Raw genomic sequence first — 23,672 nt, 5'->3', positions numbered from 1 at the left:
GAAACCCACTAGGGACTTAAGTTTACATCACTGAGGCAGTTTTGAAAATGTTGCGTTTAATTCCCACTGAAGATGAAGCCCCAGCTGGCCTCAAACAGAACTTTAATGGAGTTCTGCTTTAATAGTTGTATAGACTTACTGTTTCATCATTTACACAGTGTATACAAAATTCACTCCTAAAACTCCAGCTACCTGACAAAAATATGGGCACAGAAGACTTAACTGTACCCACATCGTCTGGGACTACCCATCTTCTGGATCAAAGGATTCAAAACCTTCCTGCTTGCTTTTACTAGCCATGAGAGGTATAGGTCCATAACTCAAAAATCACAAACTGATGTTCACCCAGTAATTCCAGAACCTCATGTAGCAAAACTTCCTAGAATGCCCCTCAAGGCGTGGATCTGCTCTCTAAAATAGCAGTCAATTTGGCACAAATATAATTAATCTTCTCCCTGAAGGATGTGGAAAATTCCCTGCAGCACAAAAGATCTGATTAGGTTTCTGAGCCAAGGAACCAGAATTTACCAGGCTGTCAACTATTTCGAACAGTACCATGAAATGTGATTTCATGGATGCAGTGGAGAAGAAAATGTTCTTCTCCTGAAGCATTATTGGTGAGATCTGCAAAATGCCATAGTGAATGCCTAACGAGCCCACCTATAAATGCCAAGCACTCTTATTTCATGTCATTGGGTTTCTTTTGCCCTTTTGGTGTCCATGTGAGTTTGTTGATGTTTGGTATTACTGAATTGTAACATGTTGGAATATGTAATGTTGCAAGGGGGAAGGATGGAAGGAAAAACAGTACAAATCTTAATTTAAAAAAATCACAGCAATTACTCCCATGTGTCACTACTATTAGACTCTTCATTCATTGCCCAGTGAGAAAAGTAGCAGCTCAAGTACTTAACAGAGACAATGTTTTTCACTAAAATTGTGGAAAATGTGACAGTCACCGCCACAACATCCAAACATTACGTTTGTAGTGTAAGATAGATGTGGGTTTTTAGTCTCTTACCTTTATGGTCCCGGCAGAAGTTAGTGTAGAAGGTCTCCCTGCGCAAGATGATCTCCTGTGCAACGATTCCATAGCTGTACACATCACCTTTCTGAGACACATCAGCATGACGAAGGTGTTCAGGAGCTGTCCACAGATCTGAGCAGCCAGAAGAGGTAGATATATATATATATATAGAGAGAGAGAGAGATGAAACTGATTTTTGTGAGCTTCTTCAGAACCTTATCCCCTTCGTATTGTTTTAATTTTATCTTTTTACTATTGTTATCCCCATCCCCACTAGAGCTTGGTATTGTTTAGATATTTGTTCAGCTATTGTGTGGAAGGGCCAACTTCAATACACACTGGATAACTGACTACCAGATATGCTTAGGTTCAAACACAAGTTGTTGAGCTGGATGCAGGAATTACTGGGTGAGGTTCTATGGCCTGTGTTTTGCAGAAGGTCAGATTGGATGGTCATAAGGTCCTTGCTGGTCTTAAATTCCATGAACCTATGAAAATAATCCCCAAATGTTTTTGAGGCTGACAACATCATTGTGTCATAACATCTGTGGCTGTATAACAATATACATATGTATTTCTTGTACACCAGTCACCATGATATCTAGACATTGTGGTGTTATTCTGTTGTGGCAACCTACCATGACATGTTGATATTGTATCATAATGTAAAACAAAATCATTCTATTAGCTGCAACACAGCAGTCAAAATGCAACCACCACCCTGTTGTGATGAAATAACTTTGTTTCAAGGGATGAATTCTAACACCCAGAAATTCTCAGTATGCTTGTAACAACATTTCCCCCTGAGCTACCAGAGAAAGAAGAGAAACCTGTTACTAATAAAAAAATAAGAACATAAGAACGACCATACTAGGTCAGACCAAAGGTCCATCTAGCCCAGTATCCTCTCTTCCAACAGTGGCCAATGACAGATGCCCCAGAGGGAATGAACAGAACGGGTAATCACCAAGTGATCCATCCCCTGTTGCCCATTCCCAGCTTCTGGCAAACAGAGACTAGGGACACCATCCCTGCCTATCCTGGCTAATAGCCATTGACGGACCTATCCTCCATGAATTTATCTAGTTCTTTTTTAAACTCTTTTATAGTCTTGGCCTGCACAATATCCTCTTGCATGGAGTTCCACAGGTTGACTGTGTGTTGTGTGAAAAAATCCTTCCTTTTTTTGTTTTAAACCAGCTGCCTATTAATTTCATTTGGTGATCCCTAGTTCTTGTGTTATGAGGAGGAGTAAATAACACTTCCTTATTTACATTCTCCACACCAGTCATGATTTTATAGACCTCTATCATATCCCCTCTTAAGTCATCTTTTTTCCAAGCTGAAAAGTCCCAGTCTTATTAATCGCTCCTCATATGGAAGCTGTTCCATACCCCTAATCATTTTTGTTGCCAATAATTTCAATAAAATGAATATAAATATGAAATGTGACAATGAGAAAAACCTGAGCAGGAGGAATGTAACATTTACATTCAGTGCACTTTTCCTAGCCACGAATTTTCCATATTCCTACCTCTATTACTACAAATGTTTGTGTGTGAATCTAAGAACTTTCTCTTACAATTCCAGCCCCAGGTTCTCTTCTGTCCACATATCACAGAGATGATACAATATGTGTTTATGACATTCCAGCTGGTAATCATACAAAATGATTCCAGAGTCACAATTTCAGGTTTATATCTTCACTCAAAAATCAAGTGGGAGGAGAAGATAGGTGGGGAGAAGAGAGGAATGGTTATTTATACAGAAATACCCCATGATGATTAGCAGAAATAGAAAAAAGGTGATGAAAAAATCAGTGAAAGCTATAATTTACTGACACTCCATCTAAGGAATATAATATATTAAGAATCTCTTTAGAGAATTATATAAAAATGTAAAAATTATGTAAATTTATGTAAAATGACATGTTAATATTTGAATTACATCATAGTACATCACAAGATATTGTGATATTTCATGCAGACACTCCACTGTTTTGTGATCAATAATATCATGGTGTACCTAGCCTCTTTTCTGCCCTGTCACACAATCTCATTGCTATTGGTGTGTCAGAGTGACTGTCTCCTTTGAGAGGGAGCAGGGTCCAGTGCACTGTAACTGATCAGCTGCTTCCATATTGGGTTTCAGAGGGGGCAGTAAGGCTCTAGGGAAAGAGAGAAAGGGCAGGTGAGAGCTGCCTGAGAAAGAAAGGAGAGACCAGGAAACAGATAGGAGCAGCAAAGGAGAGTTGTTGGAGACAGAGAGCAGCAGAGGAGAGCTGGCAAGAGTTACTGGGAGAGAGCTACAGGAGACTTGGAGGGTGGGGGGAAAGATGGTGATACCGAGCTGGTACCGAGGGCTGTTGGGAAGACCTGAAGTTGAAGAAAGTTGTTAGTGAGCCCTGCCAAGTTGCAGGAGAGCTTGTACAAAAGCTCCAGGGCAAAAAGGAAAAATCAACTTGGCCAGGGAAAGCTGAGAACGAAACAAAAGGGCTGATGCCAATTTTTAAAAAGGGCTCCAGAGGTGACCCTGACAACTACAGGCCAGTAAACTTCACTTCAGAACCGGGCAAATCGGATGAAACTATCGTAAAGAACAAAATTTTTCAGACACATACCTGAACATAATTTGTTGGGAAATAGTCAACATGTTTTTTGTAAAGGGAAATCATGCCTCACCAATCTACTAGAATTCTTTGAGCAGGTCAACAAGCGTGTGGACAAAGGAGATCCAGTGGATATAGTTTATTTAGATTTTCAGAAAGCCTTTGACAAGATCCCTCACCAAAGGCTCTTAAGCAAAATAAGCAGTCATGGGATAAGAGGTAAGGTTGTCTCATGGATAGGTAACTGGTTAAAAGATAGGAAACAAAGGGTAGGAATAAATGGTCAGTTTTCAGAATGGAGAGAGATAAACAGTGGTGTCCCCCAGGGATCTGTACTGGGCCCAGTCCTATTTAACATATTCACAAATGATCTGGAAAAAAGTAAACAGTAAGGTGGCAAAATCTGCAGATGATACAAAACTACTCAAGATAGTTAAGTCCCAGGCAGACTGCAAAGAGCAGCAAAAGGATCTCACAAAACTGGGTCACTGGGGAACAAAATGGCAGATGAAATTTAATGTTGATAAATGCAAAGTAATGCACATTGGAAAACATAATCCTAACTATACATATACAATGATGGGGTCTAAATTAGCTGTTACCACTCAAGAAAGAGATCTTGGAGTCATTGTGGATAGGTCTCTGAAATCATCCACTCAATGTGCAGCGGCAGTCAAAAAAGCGAACAGAATGTTGGGAATCATCAAGAAAGGGATAGATAATAAGGCAGAAAATATCTTATTGCCTCTGTATAAATCCATGGTACGCCCACACCTTGAATACTGGGTGCAGATGTGGTCGCCCCATCTCAAAAAGATATATTGGAATTGGAAAAGGTTCAGAAAAGGGCAACCAAAAATGATTTGGCGTATAGAACGGCTTCCGTATGAGGAGAGATTAATAAGACTGGGACTTTTCAGTTTGGAAAAGAGGCGACTAAGGTGGGATATGACAGAGGTCTATAAAATCATGAATGTTATAGAGAGAGTAAATAAGGAAGTGTTATTTACTCCTTCTTATAATACAAGAACAAGGGGCCACCAAAAGAAATTAATAGGTAGCAAGTTTAAAACAAACACGAGAAAGTATTTTTTCATGCAACGCACTGTCAACCTCTGGAACTCCTTGCCAGAGGGTGTTGTGAAGGCCAGTACTATAACAGGGTTCAAAAGGGAGCTAGATAGATTCATGGAAGATACGTCCATCAGTGGCTATTAGCCAGGGTTTGTTTTTTAAATGAACACTGTAGTTAATCTTTTAAATGTAAATATTTCAATGGCTATTAGTTAGGATGGGCAGGAATGGTGTCCCTAGCCTCTGTTTGCCAGAAGCTGGGATTGGGTGACAAGGCATGGATCACTTGATGATAACCTGTCTGTTCATTCCCTTTGGGGCACCTGCCATTGGACACTGTCAGAGGACAGGATACTGGGCTTGATGGACGTTTGGTCTGACCCAGTATGGCCGTTCTTATGTTCTTATGCTGGAGCGTGGATCTTAGGAGCTGAGGTAGGACTCACAAACAAGGAGGCCTGGGGAACTGGAACATTGTGGGGAGCCCTCTTGTACCAGGCCTGAATGGAGGGCTGCAGGAAGCTGAGCCCAGAAACAAGAGGGTTGAACCTGGAGGGATGTTCCTTAAGCAGGATAGGACTTACAGGCAGGAAGGCCTGGGAAGTAGAACACTGCAGTGAGCTCTCTTGAGGAAGACCTGACTTGGGAAACTCTGGTACCAGAGTTGTGGTAGAAAAGCAACTCTTATAACTCTCCAGGATATGGCCTGGAGAGTGGGCCCTGGAACAAGGGCAAAGGAACTGTGAACAGAGTGGTGACTGACTCTTGGGTGAGTGACGTGGAAATGACATCACTGAAGAGCACATGGAAAAACTGTTTCGTTTATACCTGCTGTACCTTTGGATTTGGAGAGAATGGTTTTATCAGGAGGGTTATGTAGATTACTGAATGTGTACACGAATACATTATGCCTACACGTGGGCTTTTGAATTGGACATTGACAGAGACTGTGTTGTTCTTTTTTATGGCTGGACCAGGGAACTAGTGCTGCAGTCTGCCACAGGGGGACACTTTAGCTGGGGCCGCCCTGCACATGCTGTAAGAGAGAGCCTTTTCCCTGCAGTCCCTGCCAACCTTCCTGTCTTGCCCTCTCACAAACTCCCTGTGCTTTTCAAATATCAGTTGAAAATATCTTTTTTCTCTCTCTTCTTTTTACCACTTGTTTCCTTTTTCCTTCTTCCATTACTGCTCTCTATGATTGTATTATTTAACTCAGTAAAATGTTTTCAGACACAGTTTGTATAAAAGATGCTATACAAAATAAAGTTGTATTGCATGTCATGCATTCATTTCTCTGTACTCAGTACATCTAATGCATAATAGATCACAGGATATCATGTAGCTTTCTAGAGAGTAAACATTAAAAAGTCTCCGTGGACTAAGAAAATCTAATTTTCCTCAACATTATAGTGAATATGTGTTAGACAAACCAGTAAGTGTACTTTTGCATAGAAACATACATATTGCTTTCACTTAAGCCTATTTTCCCACATGCTGTATTTTGGCCTAATAGTCCCACAATCTTATTCCAGGGCTGGGAAGAAGATGAGAAGAGTTGGGATTGTGACTATTTTTGCATACCTTTCCTTGGAGGAAGAATGGAATTGCAGCCAAAATCAGTGATCTTTACCACCATGCGACTGTCCACTACACAGTTTGTGGACTTGAGGCGGCCATGGACCTCAGTTTTGCTTGAGTGTAGGTAGGACATTCCCTGTGAGAAAAAGAGAGAGAGAGACTGTATGTGACTTGATAGTTACCAAAATTAGTAAGAATTTGAAGGTTCATCATAAAATATATTTAGGTACTTACATGGCCCTCATCAGCATAGTATGTGAGCATGTCACAATTATTAAAGAATTTTATCCTCACTACACCCTTATGAGGTAGGGAATTATTTTACCAAAGGGGATTTTCCAAGGTCAAATTAGATGTCTGTGGTGGAGCTCAGAAATGAAGCTAGGTCTCTAGAATTCCAGGCCAGTGCCTTAACCAGACTATCCTTCTTTCCAGCTCACACTGTGTGATACTGTGATGTGCTTCTTGACAGTGCTAGATCGCAACAACTGCTTTTATGGTGTTTTCAGTAAAGATTACAGATTTGTATGAGTATTTTACAACCCTAAAAAATGTGGCTGGGGAAATGCTCCAGTTTTTTATTTAGTAAAGAATGAGCACCTTCACTAAATGAAAAATCCCCATTAACTGACAAAAGTATTAGGGTTGTAACCTTTCTGTAAGACATTAATCTACAACTGGGACTCGTAATCAGCCACACTTGAGCAGGTTTGAGTCTCTGAAGCAGAGGGCAGCTGAAGGATCAATGCAGAGATTGCAGGATGACGTTCTGTGGCCTACGTAATGCAGGAGGCCCGGTTAGATGATCATAAAGGTCCTTTCTGATCTTACGATTTATAAATCTACATACACTAGTCAATACATAATACCTGCAGCTTGTGGGCTAATTTCAGAGGTGAATCTTCCAGTTCCCTCAGCATGCAGGTTATGCTAATTCAGATATTTTTAGACTCCAGCTTCCTGAACTCTCTGTCTCTGACACACACGCTTGCAGACATGTAATCTGCACTCCTTTACTCATCACTTCTGAATTTGGCCCACTTAGTCTAGGGGAGTTAAGGATGGCATATCTGATATGTCAAGGAGCTGGAAGAGCGATGTAGTAGGAGCAACAACTGGTAGGTAGGTGTAAGTTTAAGCAGGCGGTGTACAATTTACACCTATTTACAGTCTCCTATTAGTTGTTTTTCCTTCTACACTTCTCTCTTCCAGCCCTTTGATATGTAAAATGCAATCTGTATGCTGAGGAGGCTAGAAGGTCTATATGACCCCAGTTTGGAACCCCTCTGAATTTGGCCCCATAACTTTAAACACACATATGCAAATGTCATCCTCAAGGATGACAGATGATAATCATGAATCTGGATTATACAAATTGAGTGATCATAATCATAGGGTGTGACATGCCGCTCTTTCACAAGAGAGAACTGTGCTTTGCTTATAGTAGGGGAAGAGTCAAATAGTGTTGTGAAACAGCAGAGGTATATTTGAACCCCAACCCTAGGGGGATACAAGCATCCCTAAAAATGTGGTTGGAAATGGTTATGTTGTGCATACATATATCATGCTGGAACCTGTGGACACTATGTAATAATGTGTGTCCAAAGGAAACACTTCTTAACACTGCTGCTACTCCCATGGAACCTTGCTGCCACCACCTAGTTTAGAGAGCCTACAACAGCAGGCCCTTCTGCAAGCTTCAGGGCCCACTTTCTGCTGCTACATCTCGTGCGCACTCCTGCTGACACCAACCCAGGGAGCAAACCCACTAGAGCAGAAACTCCTCACCACTTTTGGCCTCCTACGAGATGATTCAATGATACTGTGGTCTACATGTGACAGAATTCTCTCATCTTCAAGTTGAGGAGCTGGTGTGTCTGAGAAGGCTTTCTCCTCCACTGCCATCCTTTTTACTGGGGAAGCGGGTTTGGAAGCAGAAAGCCTGGTAAGCACCCAGGTGAAAATTTCAAAATTGCCTAAGTGAGTCAGGATCACAAATCCCATTGACTTCCAGTGAGGTTTGTGCTCCTGTATCTCTTAAGGACAAATCAATGGGAGTTAGATGGCTTGGCACTTTTGAAAATCCCAGTAGGTGCCTTTCTGTATCTTTAGACAACTAAATAACTTTTCAAATATAGCCCCAAGACACTTTTGAAAATCTCATCCTTCAGTTTTAATTCTGACCAAGCCCTTTCAACAGGGCCATTTTTCTGGTATGGTACAAAACCATTGTATTCAGCTGTACAATTTCTTTCAACTTATTTAACAATGCCCTCTTGTTTAACAAGCAACAGCTTGCAACAGCAACATGGGCCCTTGTGCCCATAAGGCTCAATTACTGTAATTCCTTTGTATCATGGCTGTTGTCAGGTCTTTTCTGTCACTTGCACCTAGTACAGAATACAGATATGCCAGTCCTGGGGTCCTGATATGTGTGCTGAAGAAGGTGCCAGTCCTTGGACGTGTCAGCAGTCACTGGCTCAAAACTACCTCTGCTGCTGGAGCCTGCACTGTCTCCTCCACATTGCCAGGGGCTGCTACAGTGGCAGCAGCTGCTTCCTGCTCTCTTTCTGGCTGCAGCTAGCAGGAAATCAATGAAGATAGCACCAGCTGCCCTGCACAGTAACAATGAGCTGCTATAGGAATCAGCCCCTGCACCAGCTCTCAAGGTCAGCTGAGGAGCATGGGAAGCAGAAGGCAGAATTCATAGGTTGGGCAGCAGTCAGGGAGGCAGGAACTGGGGTGCAGGGGAACAAGAGGTGGTGATGGAGGGTGCACGGCTGCAAGAACTGGGTGTTGGATTATTGAACTGCAGGAAGTAGCAGTTGGGTCTGAGGGATGCAGGAGCTGGGTATTGAGGGAAATGGGAGCTGGAAGGCAGTGAAACAGGAGACGGATATAAGCAGAGAAGGAGTTGTTGCGATAAAAGTAGGGAATTGTGTGTGTGCATGAGGGTCAGGTAAGGTGATGACAGCAGAGTGGTGTATGGTAATCACTAGGCCACACCATAGGCTGCCATTACAATACCATTTCCAAATTGCAAATAACCTTATGTGTTTAGGAGGACTCCTCAGAGAACTTTTCTGAATCATCTTGACTGGTTCAAATAACATCAGGTTATATGCCACAGAAAGGGCCTTGTACCCCTTTTATTCTTGGCTCCCATATCCATTTACAAATAGTACAGTGGCTAGCAGGTAGTCTGTGAAATCCTGGCCCCATTGAAGTCAACAAGAATTTTGCCAGAGACTTCATTGAAGCCAGTATTCGCCCTCTATCTCAGTGTATGATCTCATCAAATCTGATACTCTCATCAGGGCCAGGCTTGGTCAGTGCCTGGAAGGGAGTCCTATGAAGATTAACTGCAAAGGATTAAGAAAACTTGCTTGTAAGATTCCCGAAGAGAGGGAAGCATGTCCACAGTTGTTATTTAAAAGAGCTCTTAATGCTGAAGGTTAACTGAATGTGAAATAGTCATTTACAGGACCAACAAACTGTGACAATTTGGATTAAGGAGATTTTAATAAAGAGTGCGATTTTCATTATCACATTGAAACAGACATAGCAGAATCATTCATCACAGAGACCACATCTGAGCTGAGGCATGTAGGGAAATGGGAGGACTGGCCAGGAATGGTGGTAGGATTTTGATGGAGCAGTAAGAAAGGTAAGGGCATAGATTATCTAAATCTGTGTGTGAAATTCTTGGGCCCCCATTTCACCAAAAATAAAACAAATACATATTTAATTTAAAAAACTCTTGTTTTACTACCCATCTCAACTCTCCACCTTCCAAAAATGCAAATACAGTAAAAGCTTTGTTATCTGGCATGTTAGGGGAATGGGGGGTGCTGGTAAGTCAAAAATTCCAGTTAACTAAGAGGGAGGGAGTTTGGGTGCAGGAGGGGGTCCAGGGCTGGGGGGTTGGGATGCGGGAGGGAGTGCAGGGCGCAGGCTCTGGGAGGGAGCTTGGGTGCAGGAGGGGGCTTGAGCATAGGTGCCAACTCCATGGGTGCTCCAGGGTTGAAACACCCATGGAGAAAAAATTAGCTGGTGTTTAGCACCCATCAGCAAAGCTCCATCCCTCCCCCCCACTCCTGCTGGCGGCCCCCACCAATCAACTCCTCCCCCGTCCTCCCAGCACCTCCTGAACGCTGCGGATCAGCTGTTCAGTGGCAGTGGTGTGCAGGAGGCACCAGGAGGGTGGGGGAGGAGCGGGGATGTGGCACGCTCGGGAGCTGGGGGTGGAAAGAGGCAGGATGGGGTGGAGTGGGACATGAAGGGGTGGAAGTGGGGGCATGGCCAGGGGCACAGCGGGGGCGGGAAGAGGTGGGACAGGGGTGGGCCAATGAGAGCTGTGGAGCCAGTGGGCGGGGCGGGGGCAGCGCACAGAGCCGCCTTGCCGTTCCTCTGCCTAGGAGGAGCTGGGATGTGTCACTGCTTCCAGGGAGCCACACGGAGCCAGGTAGGGAGCCTGCTGGCCCCATACCAACCGGACTATAAACCGGACTTTCAATAAAAATCAGAAATGCCAGTTTATAGAGCTTTCCGGCTGGTAAAGTGCCGGATAACACAGCTTTTACGGTACGTAGTGAAGGTTACTTAAAATCAGCCTTGATTTCACTGCAGGATTAATTTCTTCCCATGCTAATTTGCCCTAACTTCCTGAAATGGTTACACCTAGTACTAGTAGTGAGTTTAACCATGAACATAAGATTGCCCGTACTGGGTCAGACCCAAGGTCCATATAGCTCAATATCCTGTCTTTCGACAGTGGCCAATGCCAGGTGCCCCAGAGGGATTGAACAGAACAGGTAATCAAGTGACCCATCCCCTGTCGCCCATTCTCAGCTTCTGGCAAACAGAGGCTAGGGACACCATCCCTGCCCATCCTGGCTAATAGCCATTGAAAGATTTACATTTAAAAGATTAACTACAGTGTTCATTTAAAAAACAAACCCTATTCTGTTGTTTTTGATACAAGATGGTGCGAGTCTACCATTTTGAACAAACGCTGGAGTTTTCCTTTAAGCAGCTTGCCCAATCCCACACACCATAAATCAGCAGAAGAGCTAGGAATAGAACCTAGGGCTCCAAGTGCCTAAATCCCTTCTCTAGCTGCTGGACCACACCTTTTCTCGTGGTAGCCTAAAGCATATATTATGTTAGGCCCTGTCACCTATAGCTACCCACTATGTAAGTTTCATAGCATGTGGACAGGTTTATAAATGCTTCAGTGCCACCGATTCACTTACCTTGGCAATATCATACATGACAGAGATTTTAAACTCCCAGTCCATGAAGGTGCCATCTGGGTAGGAGATCTTATCATTTAAGACATCCTGGGAGGACAAGAAGGAGACAAAGGGGCTAACCTATAGCAAGGAAACAGCCAGGGAAGGCAAGGCGTCTCTGTGTAATGTTAACAAAGCTCTGAATCACGCAGCCTTTTGGCCAGTGACTAAAAAGGGGTTCCTCTCTGTTTTACTTAAGAAGTACATAAATTATGACAGACACTGGGTTACTTGGAGGCTAGGGAATGGAATATAAATTTTTCCTACACAGCAACTACAAAAAGGTAAGAACCTAACTTCTAGCCACTGTAACAAGGAGTCCAGTGGCACCTTAAAGACTAACAGATTTATTTGGACATAAGCTTTCATGGGTAAAAAACCCACTTCTTCAGATGCATGGAGTGAAAATTACAGATGCAGGCATTGTATGCTGACACATGAAGAGAAGGGAGTTACCTCACAAGTGGAGAGGAAGATGATGTTTGTCTGTATCTGTGCAAGTTTTTTGTTAAGGTTGACGGATTTCCACTCCATACGGCTAAGTATATAATGCCTGCATCTGTAATTTTCACTCCATGCATCTGAAGTGGGTTTTTTACCCATGAAAGCTTATGTCCAAATAAATCTGTTATTCTTTAAGGTGCCACCGGACTCCTTGTTGTTTTTGTGGATACAGACTAACATGGCTACCCCCTGATACTTTCTAGTCACTGTGGTTTCCGGAGGCAAAAATGAGCCTCTATGAATATGTTTGCCTATATGAACACTGCAAAGCCTAGCAAGACATTCTGACTTGTCTGTCACTGCATCCTTTAATTATGAGAGTGATCTAAAGCCCACTGAAGTCAGTGAGAGTTTTTCCACTGACTCAGGAGCAATGTCAGTTTACACCTGCTGAGGATCGACTCCAAGCAGGAGAAGGGAGAGGAGCAGAAGAGAAGTCAGTGAGATTACTTCATAGAAGTACTGAAGTAATATTACTGACTTCACTTCTGCTCCTCTCCCTTCTCCTGCTCTAGGACCCAGCCATCTGGCAGGTTAGCTTTTCCTTTTACAAACTGGTAAGAGGGGCTTGCACAGTTATTTACCCTCAATGATCCTCTCTCACAGTATTCAATCACCCCAAAGATCATCGTGTCCATCTTCACTGTGCCATAGAATTTTGTCAGGTTGTAATAGTCCATCTGGAAGAGCTAGAGCAAAAATAATGTATCCATTAAAAACATTGTGGGAGCCAAAATTAAGTCTGATGGTGTGAAGGGGCTCTCAATCCCAGACCCTGATATGATGTGTGGGTTCTCTGTGTGCAGGTGTGTGGAGAACCAAAGTGAGTGATCAGAGCCTTCTGATCTAGGAGATAAGGGTGGGGAGTGACTGTTGACTGTATTCCAAACTCCGCTGTCTCCATTATTGCCTCTGCAGTAGAACCTCACAGTTTCACACTCTGGACACGGATACCCATTATAAATGACTGATTGTTGCCAATTAGTTCGTAAATGAACAAATAATAGAAATATGAGGATCCTGCATGATAGTATGTACTTTGTTCATTTACTTAGGCTATTGCAGTTTCATTAAAATTATTTATAATACTTTACAATGTATCTGTCCCTAATGTAAAAATGTACTTCATAATTTTTTAGAAAATATACTATTAAAGCCAAATTATGTAGGACATAACTCTGTGGAAGTTAATGGAGATGTATTTGTATACACCAGAGATACATTTAGCCCTTAGTAATAGGAGATTTGACAACAACACTCCACTATTAAATGATTGGTATGAAGTGAGGAAAGAGAAAGCATCAGTTTTCCCACTGATTATAAAAATGTGGATTAACAAGGTTCTATCAGGTTCATGAGAGATCTCAGTCATCTTCAGTGTCCAAGGCTTACAGTCCAGAATCAGAACTGTGCATAAGACCCTCCCATAACACACACAGAGGGACCCTCAGGCTGCAGTAGCCTGTGGGATGGACACACATATGGATTTGGTGGAATGAGTTCACTAATTAGTTTCATTCACTCTGTAGTGTCTAGCTGCTACATGAAACAGTTACCTTGTTCAGTTCTATCTTTTGTTTCTCTGTGAAATTCCCATCATGTCTGAGATCTTTCAGGATCACCACCTGGAAAGAAAAAAACAAACTGGGAGGAAACCATAGCAGCAGAACAACAACAATCCGTGCTCCCCTAAACTACTTCTGGTATTTGAGTATATCCTTATCCACTAATAAGTAATGGAGTTATATTATTTTTTACAAGATTTACCAAGTTGATAGTTCTGTTGTTCTGGAACAGACTCAGTGGCTGATCTTTCAAACCCTTCATTCACATGAGTGACCTTACTCAGGCAAAAAGTTCAACTGACATTCAGGGGACTTCACACATAAATAAGAGTCCTCCTTTGCCCATCTAGTCCACTAATTTACCTCATGCCACATCAAAACAGACCAGTGGTCTATTGTGTCCTGGATCCTGCCTTTTGCCATTCGGGACCAGGCCAGTGGTTCACTGAGTCCAACATTCTGCCTCTGGCAGTTGCTAATAAAAGGGGGCCTCAAAGGAAAACGAACACCTCACCCCTTCCATTAACTTACCAGTTTTGCAAGGTTGGATGAGAATGGGGGTGGCATTGTTTCCTGTTCTCTAAAGAGAATCAACTGCCTTTCACAGAAGCCTCTCACTAAAGAAGGGAAGGGGAGCAGAGATGCTGTGGTCATTTTACCTTCTTGTCATATTTGGCTTGGCGCTGTCTCTGGATTGTGTCACGCCTCTTGTCTTCATCAATCTGGGGAACAAAGAAGACTCATTAGCCAGCAATTATAAAATACCCCACCCTGGCAGGCACCAGACTGCAGAGAGAAAAATAATGCCAAACTATGCCATTGTCTGCATGGGTGTCTTTCTTTTTAGAGCCCAACTAAATCCCAGAACATGCAATCACCATTCATGCGACTCCCATATGCCGTCAGGGTCTCTTCCTCTGATCAGTACTATTGGCCTGTGTTTTACAGACAAATCAAGGATCAACTCCTTCTTGAAAAGGGATGTCATTTGTGATATGAATGGTGTGGGAATCCAATGGAAGAGCCTGGAAAGAAATACCCTGCCCATTTCACAGTTGTGCAAAGAACTTGTACTTGCTGTATTAAGTGGGGAAGTTACTGGGGATTAATCTCATTCCTCTTCTGCATAGTGCATAGAAGGTGAAAAGACAGTGAACCAGTTTTAACAGATACTTCTACCACTGTCAGAGCCCAAGCAGTAGTCTTGATAGTGCAGAGACTCTGAACCCCCCAACCCTCCCTCCATGGGGATATCTTGTCTCTCCTACCTTCAGACTGACGTGGCTTGTCTCATTGGTCTCCAGAGGCAGGATCTTGTCAGGTGGTATGTGAGACCATTTCTTCCGCCGAAGTGCAATATCTCTCCTGTATTTCCTGTGAAATAAGCGAACCTTTTAAGATCATCCTATCAAACAACTGGAATCCATACTGCTGAGTGCAGTGGGGAATCTTGGAGTACTAGAGAGAATTCTGCGCACCAGCTCCTGTACTCTCTTCTTCATGCATTCCTGGAGAGCTTGCTCCTACAGATCCCAGCTTTGAGGCCTGGAAGGGAGAAATACCCTCTCCATCACATACTCCTTTTCCCCCTGACCCTAGGGAAATCTGGGCTCTCTGAGGTTTCAGCACTATAGATTTGAAGGGGTCAATGCAGAAGACGAATTGCTGGCAGGTTGCTGCCAAATTCTTCACATTCACACACAGGGGAACACAATGCAACTTACTGCAGAATGAATCTGCGATAGTTTATACTGTTTACTTTTCTATGCTATTGAACATGCTCTGAGGGCAATCCCAGAGGCAAACATGGATCAGATGAGCCCCTGGCAGCAAGGCTCTTGCAGAAATAAGTTGTACTATCCAGGAAAAGCAGGAAGCCAGTGAGGAGGCAGCAGAATGAAGTAAGGTGACTTCTTGTAGAAGGCCTTTGCCTCTGGCAGATTTCCTGATTATATCAGGGAATAATCCTTGGAATTGAGGCATGGAATCCCCTGTCTTTTCTGTAGGAATGTCCTCCCTCAACAGAAGAATAATAAGAAAACTGTGAAACAGGAAAACAATTCATTGGAATTTCTATTCTTCGATGCAGGTTACTCCTGTATAAAAAACATGGGCACCACAGATTGGTTAGTGGAATGCTGGCAAATCCTGGACAGTGATTGACTGCTGGAGAATGCTCTGGAACACTGAAGATCCTAGAATGCTGACTGACATAAATATTTTATGTTTCTAACATATTTTAACTACCATTGCTAAGGGGAAAGGGAGGAAGTGTCCATTTTTAGATGTAAATGTTTTTTCTGATTTTAGTCTGAAATGTTTAGTTGCATTTGAACCATCATAATTTGCCAGTAGGAGCACCAGTTAAAGTGCTAGACAGTTAGGAGATCATGGGGCTCTAGTTATCTGGGTCTCCCTGTATCTCTCCTGAATTCCCCACATGAAGCTCTAATAGCATTCAAGAACAGAGAGATATCATAAGGGAGAAATTTCAAGATGGTTAGGAAAACATTAAATTGTGGAAAATTCCCATTTCATAATCTTAACTAGAAAATTCTATAAACTATCAATAAATAAGCCAAATAATCCCAATAGAAAAGAAATCAATTTTACTTGTTAGTATCTAAGCACTTATTGGACTGGAATGACATTTCCAATGTCTAATACTGGTTTTGTGTTTTTTGAGGACTCTGGATTGATTTGTTTACTTGGAAGTCAGAACTACCCAGAAAAGTGTGGGATAGTTTAAGAACTCCACACACTGGGTGATATGTAAGGAATGATTTGAGCTCTTGTTCATTTTCTTGCCTAATGGATTCTTAGGAGTATTATTATCATCTATCAAGAGATAAGATTTACTAGAGCAGGAAATCACTGCACAATTGAAACTCGGGTCAGAAGACCTCAGTTTAGGTAAGCTGCTTGTGGAGCTTGGCTATATTGATGGGAAGAGCAAAATTGGTAACAGTTGTAAACAGTTATTAATCAGGTCATTAACTGGCTGACCAAAGAGAATGACATTGTCAGGTCTCTCTTCTTCCTTGAGAATTATGAGGTGATCCACTGCATCATCTGAATTAGCTAGGACTGTGAAGTTTGGTAACATTTCTACATGCAAAGTGTAAATTTTTTGGAAAAAATAGCAAGAATTGATTCTGAGGAATCCCCAAGAATTTCTTACTGCATTGGAGGCTCTCGGAGACCACAGTGATGGGTGTGGCATAAAACTCTAAATAGAATTCAATGATTAATTATCTTTGCCATCAGTAGATTCATTGCAATAGATTCAGGAGGGGTAACAGCACCTTTGGCAGAAGTACAAAGTGTCTGGAAATAGCCTTTTGTCAAATTTCTGCTAGCTCTTCAACAAATAAACAAATACAGATTAACTTTGTCTGTCAGTCTGTTGACATGTTTGTCCTTAGGTTTGGGAACAATGAACTCTTCTGTTTCTTGGGTACAGCTGGGCATCCAAGTGTGGACTGACTACATCAACTTGGATTCTTACCTCATGGAGAGTGTTAACTAGCAAAGAGAACACATCAGGGCAAAATGACAATGGTTAAAGTGTGTTACAAATCAGGTGTTCAAAGACAACAAGAAAATTGGATTCGTATGAAGTCCTTTGATCTGTGGGAAAGGAATCATCTGAGCTACTAAAGGTGGAAGGTCCAGGTAAAATATACATCTCTGAAACCGCTGAAAACGACGGTTCTGAGTCTTATGAATATGAGAGATATATAGATGCACTGGAAATGGGTTGAATTTTTTCTCTGAGAGGATCCTAGAGTGGGTTTCAGTTTCTATTTATCTGATTTTTTCCATCATGATAAAAGAAAAGGAGTACTTGTGGCACCTTAGAGACTAACCAATTTATTTGAGCATGAGCTTTCGTGAGCTACAGCTCACTTCATCAGATGCATACCATGGAAACTGCAGCAGACTTTATATATACACAGAGAATATGAAACAATACCTCCTCCCACCCCACTGTCCTGCTGGTAATAGCTTATCTAAAGTAATCTTCAGGTTAGGCCATTTCCAGCACAAATCCAGGTTTTCTCACCCTCCACCCCCCCACACAAATTCACTCTCCTGCTGGTGATAGCCCATCCAAAGTGACAACTCTTTACACAATGTGCATGATAATGAAGTTAGGCCATTTCCTGCACAAATCCAGGTTCTCTCACTCCCTCACCCCCCTCCAAAAACCCACCCCCATACACACACAAACTCACTCTCCTGCTGGTAATAGCTCATCCAAACTGACCACTCTCCAAGTTTAAATCCAAGTTAAACCAGAACATCGGGGGGGGGGGGGGGGGAGTAGGAAAAAACAAGAGGAAATAGCCACTCCCAGTCTCTATTTAAGCCTAAATTAATAGTATCCAATTTGCAAATGAATTCCAATTCAGCAGTTTCTCGCTGGAGTCTGGATTTGAAGTTTTTTTGTTTTAAGATAGCGACCTTCATGTCTGTGATTGCGTGACCAGAGAGATTGAAGTGTTCTCCGACTGGTTTATGAATGTTATAATTCTTGACATCTGATTTGTGTCCATTTATTCTTTTACGTAGAGACTGTCCAGTTTGACCAATGTACATGGCAAAAGGGCATTGCTGGCACATGATGGCATCTGCCATGTACATTGGTCAAACTGGACAGTCTCTACGTAAAAGAATAAATGGACACAAATCAGATGTCAAGAATTATAACATTCATAAACCAGTCGGAGAACACTTCAATCTCTCTGGTCACGCAATCACAGACATGAAGGTCGCTATCTTAAAACAAAAAAACTTGAAATCCAGACTCCAGCGAGAAACTGCTGAATTGGAATTCATTTGCAAATTGGATACTATTAATTTAGGCTTAAATAGAGACTGGGAGTGGCTAAGTCATTATGCAAGGTAGCCTATTTCCTCTTGTTTTTTCCTACTCCCCCCCCCCCCCCCCAGATGTTCTGGTTTAACTTGGATTTAAACTTGGAGAGTGGTCAGTTTGGATGAGCTATTACCAGCAGGAGAGTGAGTTTGTGTGTGTATGGGGGTGGGTTTTTGGAGGGGGGTGAGGGAGTGAGAGAACCTGGATTTGTGCAGGAAATGGCCTAACTTCATTATCATGCACATTGTGTAAAGAGTTGTCACTTTGGATGGGCTATCACCAGCAGGAGAGTGAATTTGTGTGGGGGGGTGGAGGGTGAGAAAACCTGGATTTGTGCTGGAAATGGCCTAACCTGAAGATTACTTTAGATAAGCTATTACCAGCAGGACAGTGGGGTGGGAGGAGGTATTGTTTCATATTCTCTGTGTATATATAAAGTCTGCTGCAGTTTCAACGGTATGCATCTGATGAAGTGAGCTGTAGCTCACGAAAGCTCATGCTCAAATAAATTGGTTAGTCTCTAAGGTGCCACAAGTACTCCTTTTCTTTTTGCGAATACAGACTAACACGGCTGTTACTCTGAAATCCATCATGATAGAAGCTTTACCACAATCTAGTCAGAAAATTTTAGCCATAGAAAAAGTGAGTGAACTAGCTGCAATGAAGCAGGACAAGTCTGGGAAAATAGTAAGAGACAAAGTTGATTTAGACACTGTGGTGCCAAAACTTTCTGGTATTTTTATTTGTGCAATGACACAAGATTGAGTCATCCTTCCAGGATGAACTGTTGGAAGTCACCAAAAGGGTAAAGAAACATAGTAGAGTAATAGAAAGGACTAAGTGTGAGCAATAAGTGAGAAAAAATCTGAAGGTTGTCCTTGACCTCACAAAGACACTTGCTAAGTTTGTGTGTGTATGCAAAGCAGTGCTTTCTAGGGGGTGGAATAGGCCTGACCACCTGTCACGTCTACCACCTGAACAACTGGATCATTTCTCAAAGCAGGGAGTGCTGAACGCAGGTGCCATGCGTGGTGTCTACAATAGAGTGGCACACACAGAGAGAGAGAAGCCAGCAAGAGCCTTGCCAATGGGTAGGAGATAATTGGACATATTTTCAAGGAGCTATCAAACAACCCATGCCCAGAAGTACCAAATGGAGGAGAAAAGAAACATGAGGCTGATACCTCAACACCAGCAGAGCGATGATCACAACCAACACCACGGTCCCTGTGAGTGCAAAGACAGCGATCGTCAGGATGTGCGGGCCTGCAAAGGAGGGAAATTGGAAAATATACAACCTTAGTGAGAACACTGAACACATTGTATTAAAAAATACATACCCAGGGCCCGATGCAAAGCCCGTTGAAATCAGTGGAAGATTGCCTCCAGTTAGGAAGGCAGAACTTCAGTTCATCAATAAATAAATCCGTCAAGCAGATATGCATGAGGAGTCATGAGGTGTCTCCCTGCCAACCCCCTGAAACATGTGTCTCACTTGTTGAAGACTGCACGATTCCAAACTCACATTTTAATAATGTGACTGGGTGATGTTTGAAATGGGAGTATTAGAGCACCAGTTTTGTTCTTGAGGCTATGCTACCCTCTAGTGGCTACTGACACTACAGCATGCTAAACAGTATTCCACCACGAATTAATATTGTGTATTCTTCCTAAAGAACCAGAATGAAATTTATGTTGGAGTGTATAGACCCATCCAGGGATTGGTAGGGTGGGCATTAACACTCTGAGCAATAGAAAAATCAAAGGTAAAAGCCCTAATTTCAAGGAATGTCATGGGAAGAGTAGCAGAATTGGATCAGCAGTTGCAAATTACAAATTAAAGTTGCCAAATTGCTATAAAAGGATTGTGTTCTAGCTATTGAGTTTGGTTAGCTTGCTAGAGGAAAGAACACATAGCTAGCTAAAAAAGTTTTGATAGGAGGTGGATGGTAACAGTGACTTAAACTTTGGCTATCTAAAGCGATTTTCTGTTTGAATATATTTGTTTGGAAACTGGCTGGAGGAAGCCTTTTTAAATTCTTGGCTTTGGAAAGTGTTTTTGTTTGTTTGTTTTGCCTAAGCTGCAAAAAATCTGGTTATATCAGAAGTTGGACTTCTAGATTTGCAAGTATTGGTCCCCTGCTTTACTATAGCCTGCTTGGCTGCTACAAATTGAAAATGGTAGTTCAGGATTAAGCATATACTAAGCTTAATAGCTTTGCATTTGTGTTTTCATAGACTTTTGGACGGTTTAGGCAGCCTATTTATGGGGCTAAAACATATGATCTGGTCTCATTACACTGTTTCTACTATAGAGGAAACTAAACTGTGTAAAAACATCAGGTTTCCTACTTTGGGGCTATAAATGACTCCCTGGGGCATTTTCTTAAGGAGTTTGAGGGTGGTGGAAGAATGTAAATGAAAATACTACACTCCATGTAACATTTTACTGCAAATGGACTCAAAATTGGGGGGAAACAAATGAGTGGTACCTCATCTTAGCTACGTTTGCACCATAACACTTATCAACATAGACAGGTAGGACTTTAGCTTAATGTGCTAAGTAACTCTCATGCTAAATAATCAAAGTGCTCATTTGCTCTCTACTGGGCTTTTGGTGCCACTGTGTTCCACAAAACTCTGAATTCTAGTAGTCTGGATTTAAAATCTGATTGAATACAGAAGGAAATTCTGGTCACCAAGAGAAAGTGGTATGTCATGGTTCTGTGGTCCAGACTCCTCTTGGGTCACACAGAGGATCAGTAGAAAGCTATCAAGAACTGAAACACAGTCTGGGTCAAGCCAGTGGGAGCTAGGTTGAGCTGACTTTTACTGAGAGCCTCCCCTTGCTTGTTTCATTTGCAAAGAGTGAAACTGAATGCAGGTTAAGTTGAACAAGTGGAACTTCATTAAACCCTGTGCACTGCTCTCTCCCTGAGGCTGGAAGCAACTCAGACAAACTCCACCCATTCCCTGTCCCCTCCTGTGCTGTCAGTAACAGTCCCCATCCCTTCAGGGAACATGGCTCCAGTTCACTCTGGCTCCAGTTCCACTGATCACACTATACTGATGGCTGAGTTAGTATCAGCCTGTGATGGAGAGTCTGTCTCAACAGGACAAGGGAGAAGGGGTTAAAGTGGTTAGCTGGGCCAATTAACTGCCCAGGCTGCACCTGGAGGAGGAGCCAGAAAGCAGGGATTAATTAGAGTCAAGGCTTAGCTAGACAGGAACAGGAGCGGTCTGTATAAAGCCCAGAAGATGACAGCAGCTGGGGGCTGCAGGGAAGTAGTCTGCAGTCACTCCCTGGGAGAAGGGAGATATGTTTAGGACTGGAGAGTAGTCTACAGCTACTCCCTGGGAGGATGGAGTTTGGGCTGGCAAACCCATAGAGCCAGAAAGGTGGGAAAAGCAGCAAGGTATGGGATAGAGAAAACCCTAGCAGCTGATGGAAGGGCCCCTGATCTGGAACCCAGAGTAGAGGGCAGGACCAGTTTCCCCTGCCAGCCACTGGGGAAGTAGCGCAGACCAGGAGGCACGGAGCAGACTGCCTGGGACAATTTGTGTTAAAAGATTTTGATACCCTGGAAGGGGAAAACACTGAGTAACCTAGCTGGAGGGAAGCAGGAGCTCTTGAAGCAAGAGGGGGACTGTTGACAGATTGATGGGGTAGAACCAGTGGTGAGCTGGAGTCGGTTCGCACTGGTTCGCGCAAACTGGTTGTTAAATTTTGAAGCAGTTTTAGAACCGGTTGTTAACCCGCTTCCCTGCAGGGGGCGCTGAGGCTTTGATGGGCTCTGGCTGGGAAGTGATGTAATTCCTCCTCTGGCCACCGGGGGCGCTGCGCTGCAGGAGCCATGTGGGCTGCTGCCTGGCCCTGGACACGAGCCCTGTTGCTGCTGCTGCTGCTCCCCTGGCCCTGGGGCTCCCGATGCTGCCTGGTGGGTCCCCGGCTGCTCTGCTGGGCCTAAGCTGCGTCCTGCTGCTCTCCCCATGAGTACCCACCACCCTGCCCGCAGCCAGCCCCTGCAGCCAGCCACCCCCGCAGCCGCTACCCGCAGCCAGCCCCCGTCTCCAGCCACCCCCCGCCCTGCCCGCAGCCAGCCCCTGCCGCACCCCCCGCCCTGTCTGCAGCCAGCCCCTGTCTCCAGCCAGCCCTGCACCCCCCCGCACCCCCCTTGCCTCCAGCCAACCCCGCACCCCCTGCCCTACTCGTAGCCAGCCCTGCACCCCCTGCCTCCAGCTAGCCCTGCCCCACGCCCCTGTCTGCAGCTGGCCCCACATCCACTGGTGCCCTGCAGTTCCCAGGGCAGTAACCCTGCACACCTGCTTCAATGAGGGGGGCAGGGAGCAGCTGGGACCCACACATGTGCACACCCCAGGGTGACCAGACAGCAAGTGTGAAAAATCAGGACAGGAGATGGGGGGTAATAGGAGCCTATATAAGACCCCAAAATCGGGACTGTCCCTATAAAATCGGGACATCTGGTCACCCTAGCAAACCCCCAGGGAGTGGCGGGGACCCACACATGTGAAACGGAGCTCATTTCTAGTTCAGGCCCATCTTTTTAAAAAAGAACTTTAGGCAGGGTTAACATACATCTGTATTTTCCCGGACAGGTCAAGCTTTTTGGTTCTTAAATCGCCGTCCAGGAGGAATTTTTAAATTTAAATCGCCGGGAAAATACGGACATATGGTAACGCTGTTGGTACAAAAAATACATACTGGGGCACATCCCTTAAATCAGAACTTTTTATAGGGAACCAGTTGTTAAGATTTTGGCAGCTTATCACTGGGTAGAACTGCAAGAAGGGGTGTTGCCCTGGCAGAGCTAATCCCCAGAACAGCCAGAGGAGGCACCATCTAGTCGTGAGTGAAGTATAGCCATACTGAACTGTTCTCTACCTGAAGCTTTTTGTACACCTTGCAGCTACTTGCATACAAGACACTTTGTTAATATGGAGTTAAGCTTTCTGGCTCTCCACACTGCCCTAGGCTCTTCATGCTCATCCACAACATAAGAGTTTGTGTCCAAAAATCCAAATGTTAGAAAACCAGAAAATGAGCAGTTCAGGTTCCAGGATTATGGAGGTACTATTGCATGGGCCAGGGAAGCACAAATCTTACAAATGTAGGAAATGC

At 43.5% G+C, this 23,672-nt stretch overlaps 1 protein-coding gene across 1 annotated transcript in view; it reads right to left on the bottom strand.

The window, feature by feature from the left end:
• Positions 1 to 23,672, bottom strand: part of GUCY2C (guanylate cyclase 2C) — a 65,989-nt gene that overhangs the window by 19,779 nt on the left and 22,538 nt on the right. Inside the window, exons 11-18 of the mRNA XM_077835435.1 lie at positions 19,717 to 19,798; positions 14,919 to 15,024; positions 14,310 to 14,372; positions 13,642 to 13,710; positions 12,670 to 12,774; positions 11,543 to 11,629; positions 6,291 to 6,423; positions 1,022 to 1,159 (exon numbers count right to left, since the gene is read on the bottom strand). Of these exons, the coding sequence (XP_077691561.1) occupies positions 1,022 to 1,159; positions 6,291 to 6,423; positions 11,543 to 11,629; positions 12,670 to 12,774; positions 13,642 to 13,710; positions 14,310 to 14,372; positions 14,919 to 15,024; positions 19,717 to 19,798 (783 nt within the window). The remainder of the gene's footprint in view (positions 1 to 1,021; positions 1,160 to 6,290; positions 6,424 to 11,542; positions 11,630 to 12,669; positions 12,775 to 13,641; positions 13,711 to 14,309; positions 14,373 to 14,918; positions 15,025 to 19,716; positions 19,799 to 23,672) is intronic.

This window comes from Eretmochelys imbricata, chromosome 1 (assembly GCF_965152235.1).
Source record: "Eretmochelys imbricata isolate rEreImb1 chromosome 1, rEreImb1.hap1, whole genome shotgun sequence".
Classification (NCBI taxonomy): Eukaryota; Metazoa; Chordata; order Testudines; family Cheloniidae; genus Eretmochelys; species Eretmochelys imbricata.
This window is presented reverse-complemented; position numbering and strand designations above follow the sequence as displayed.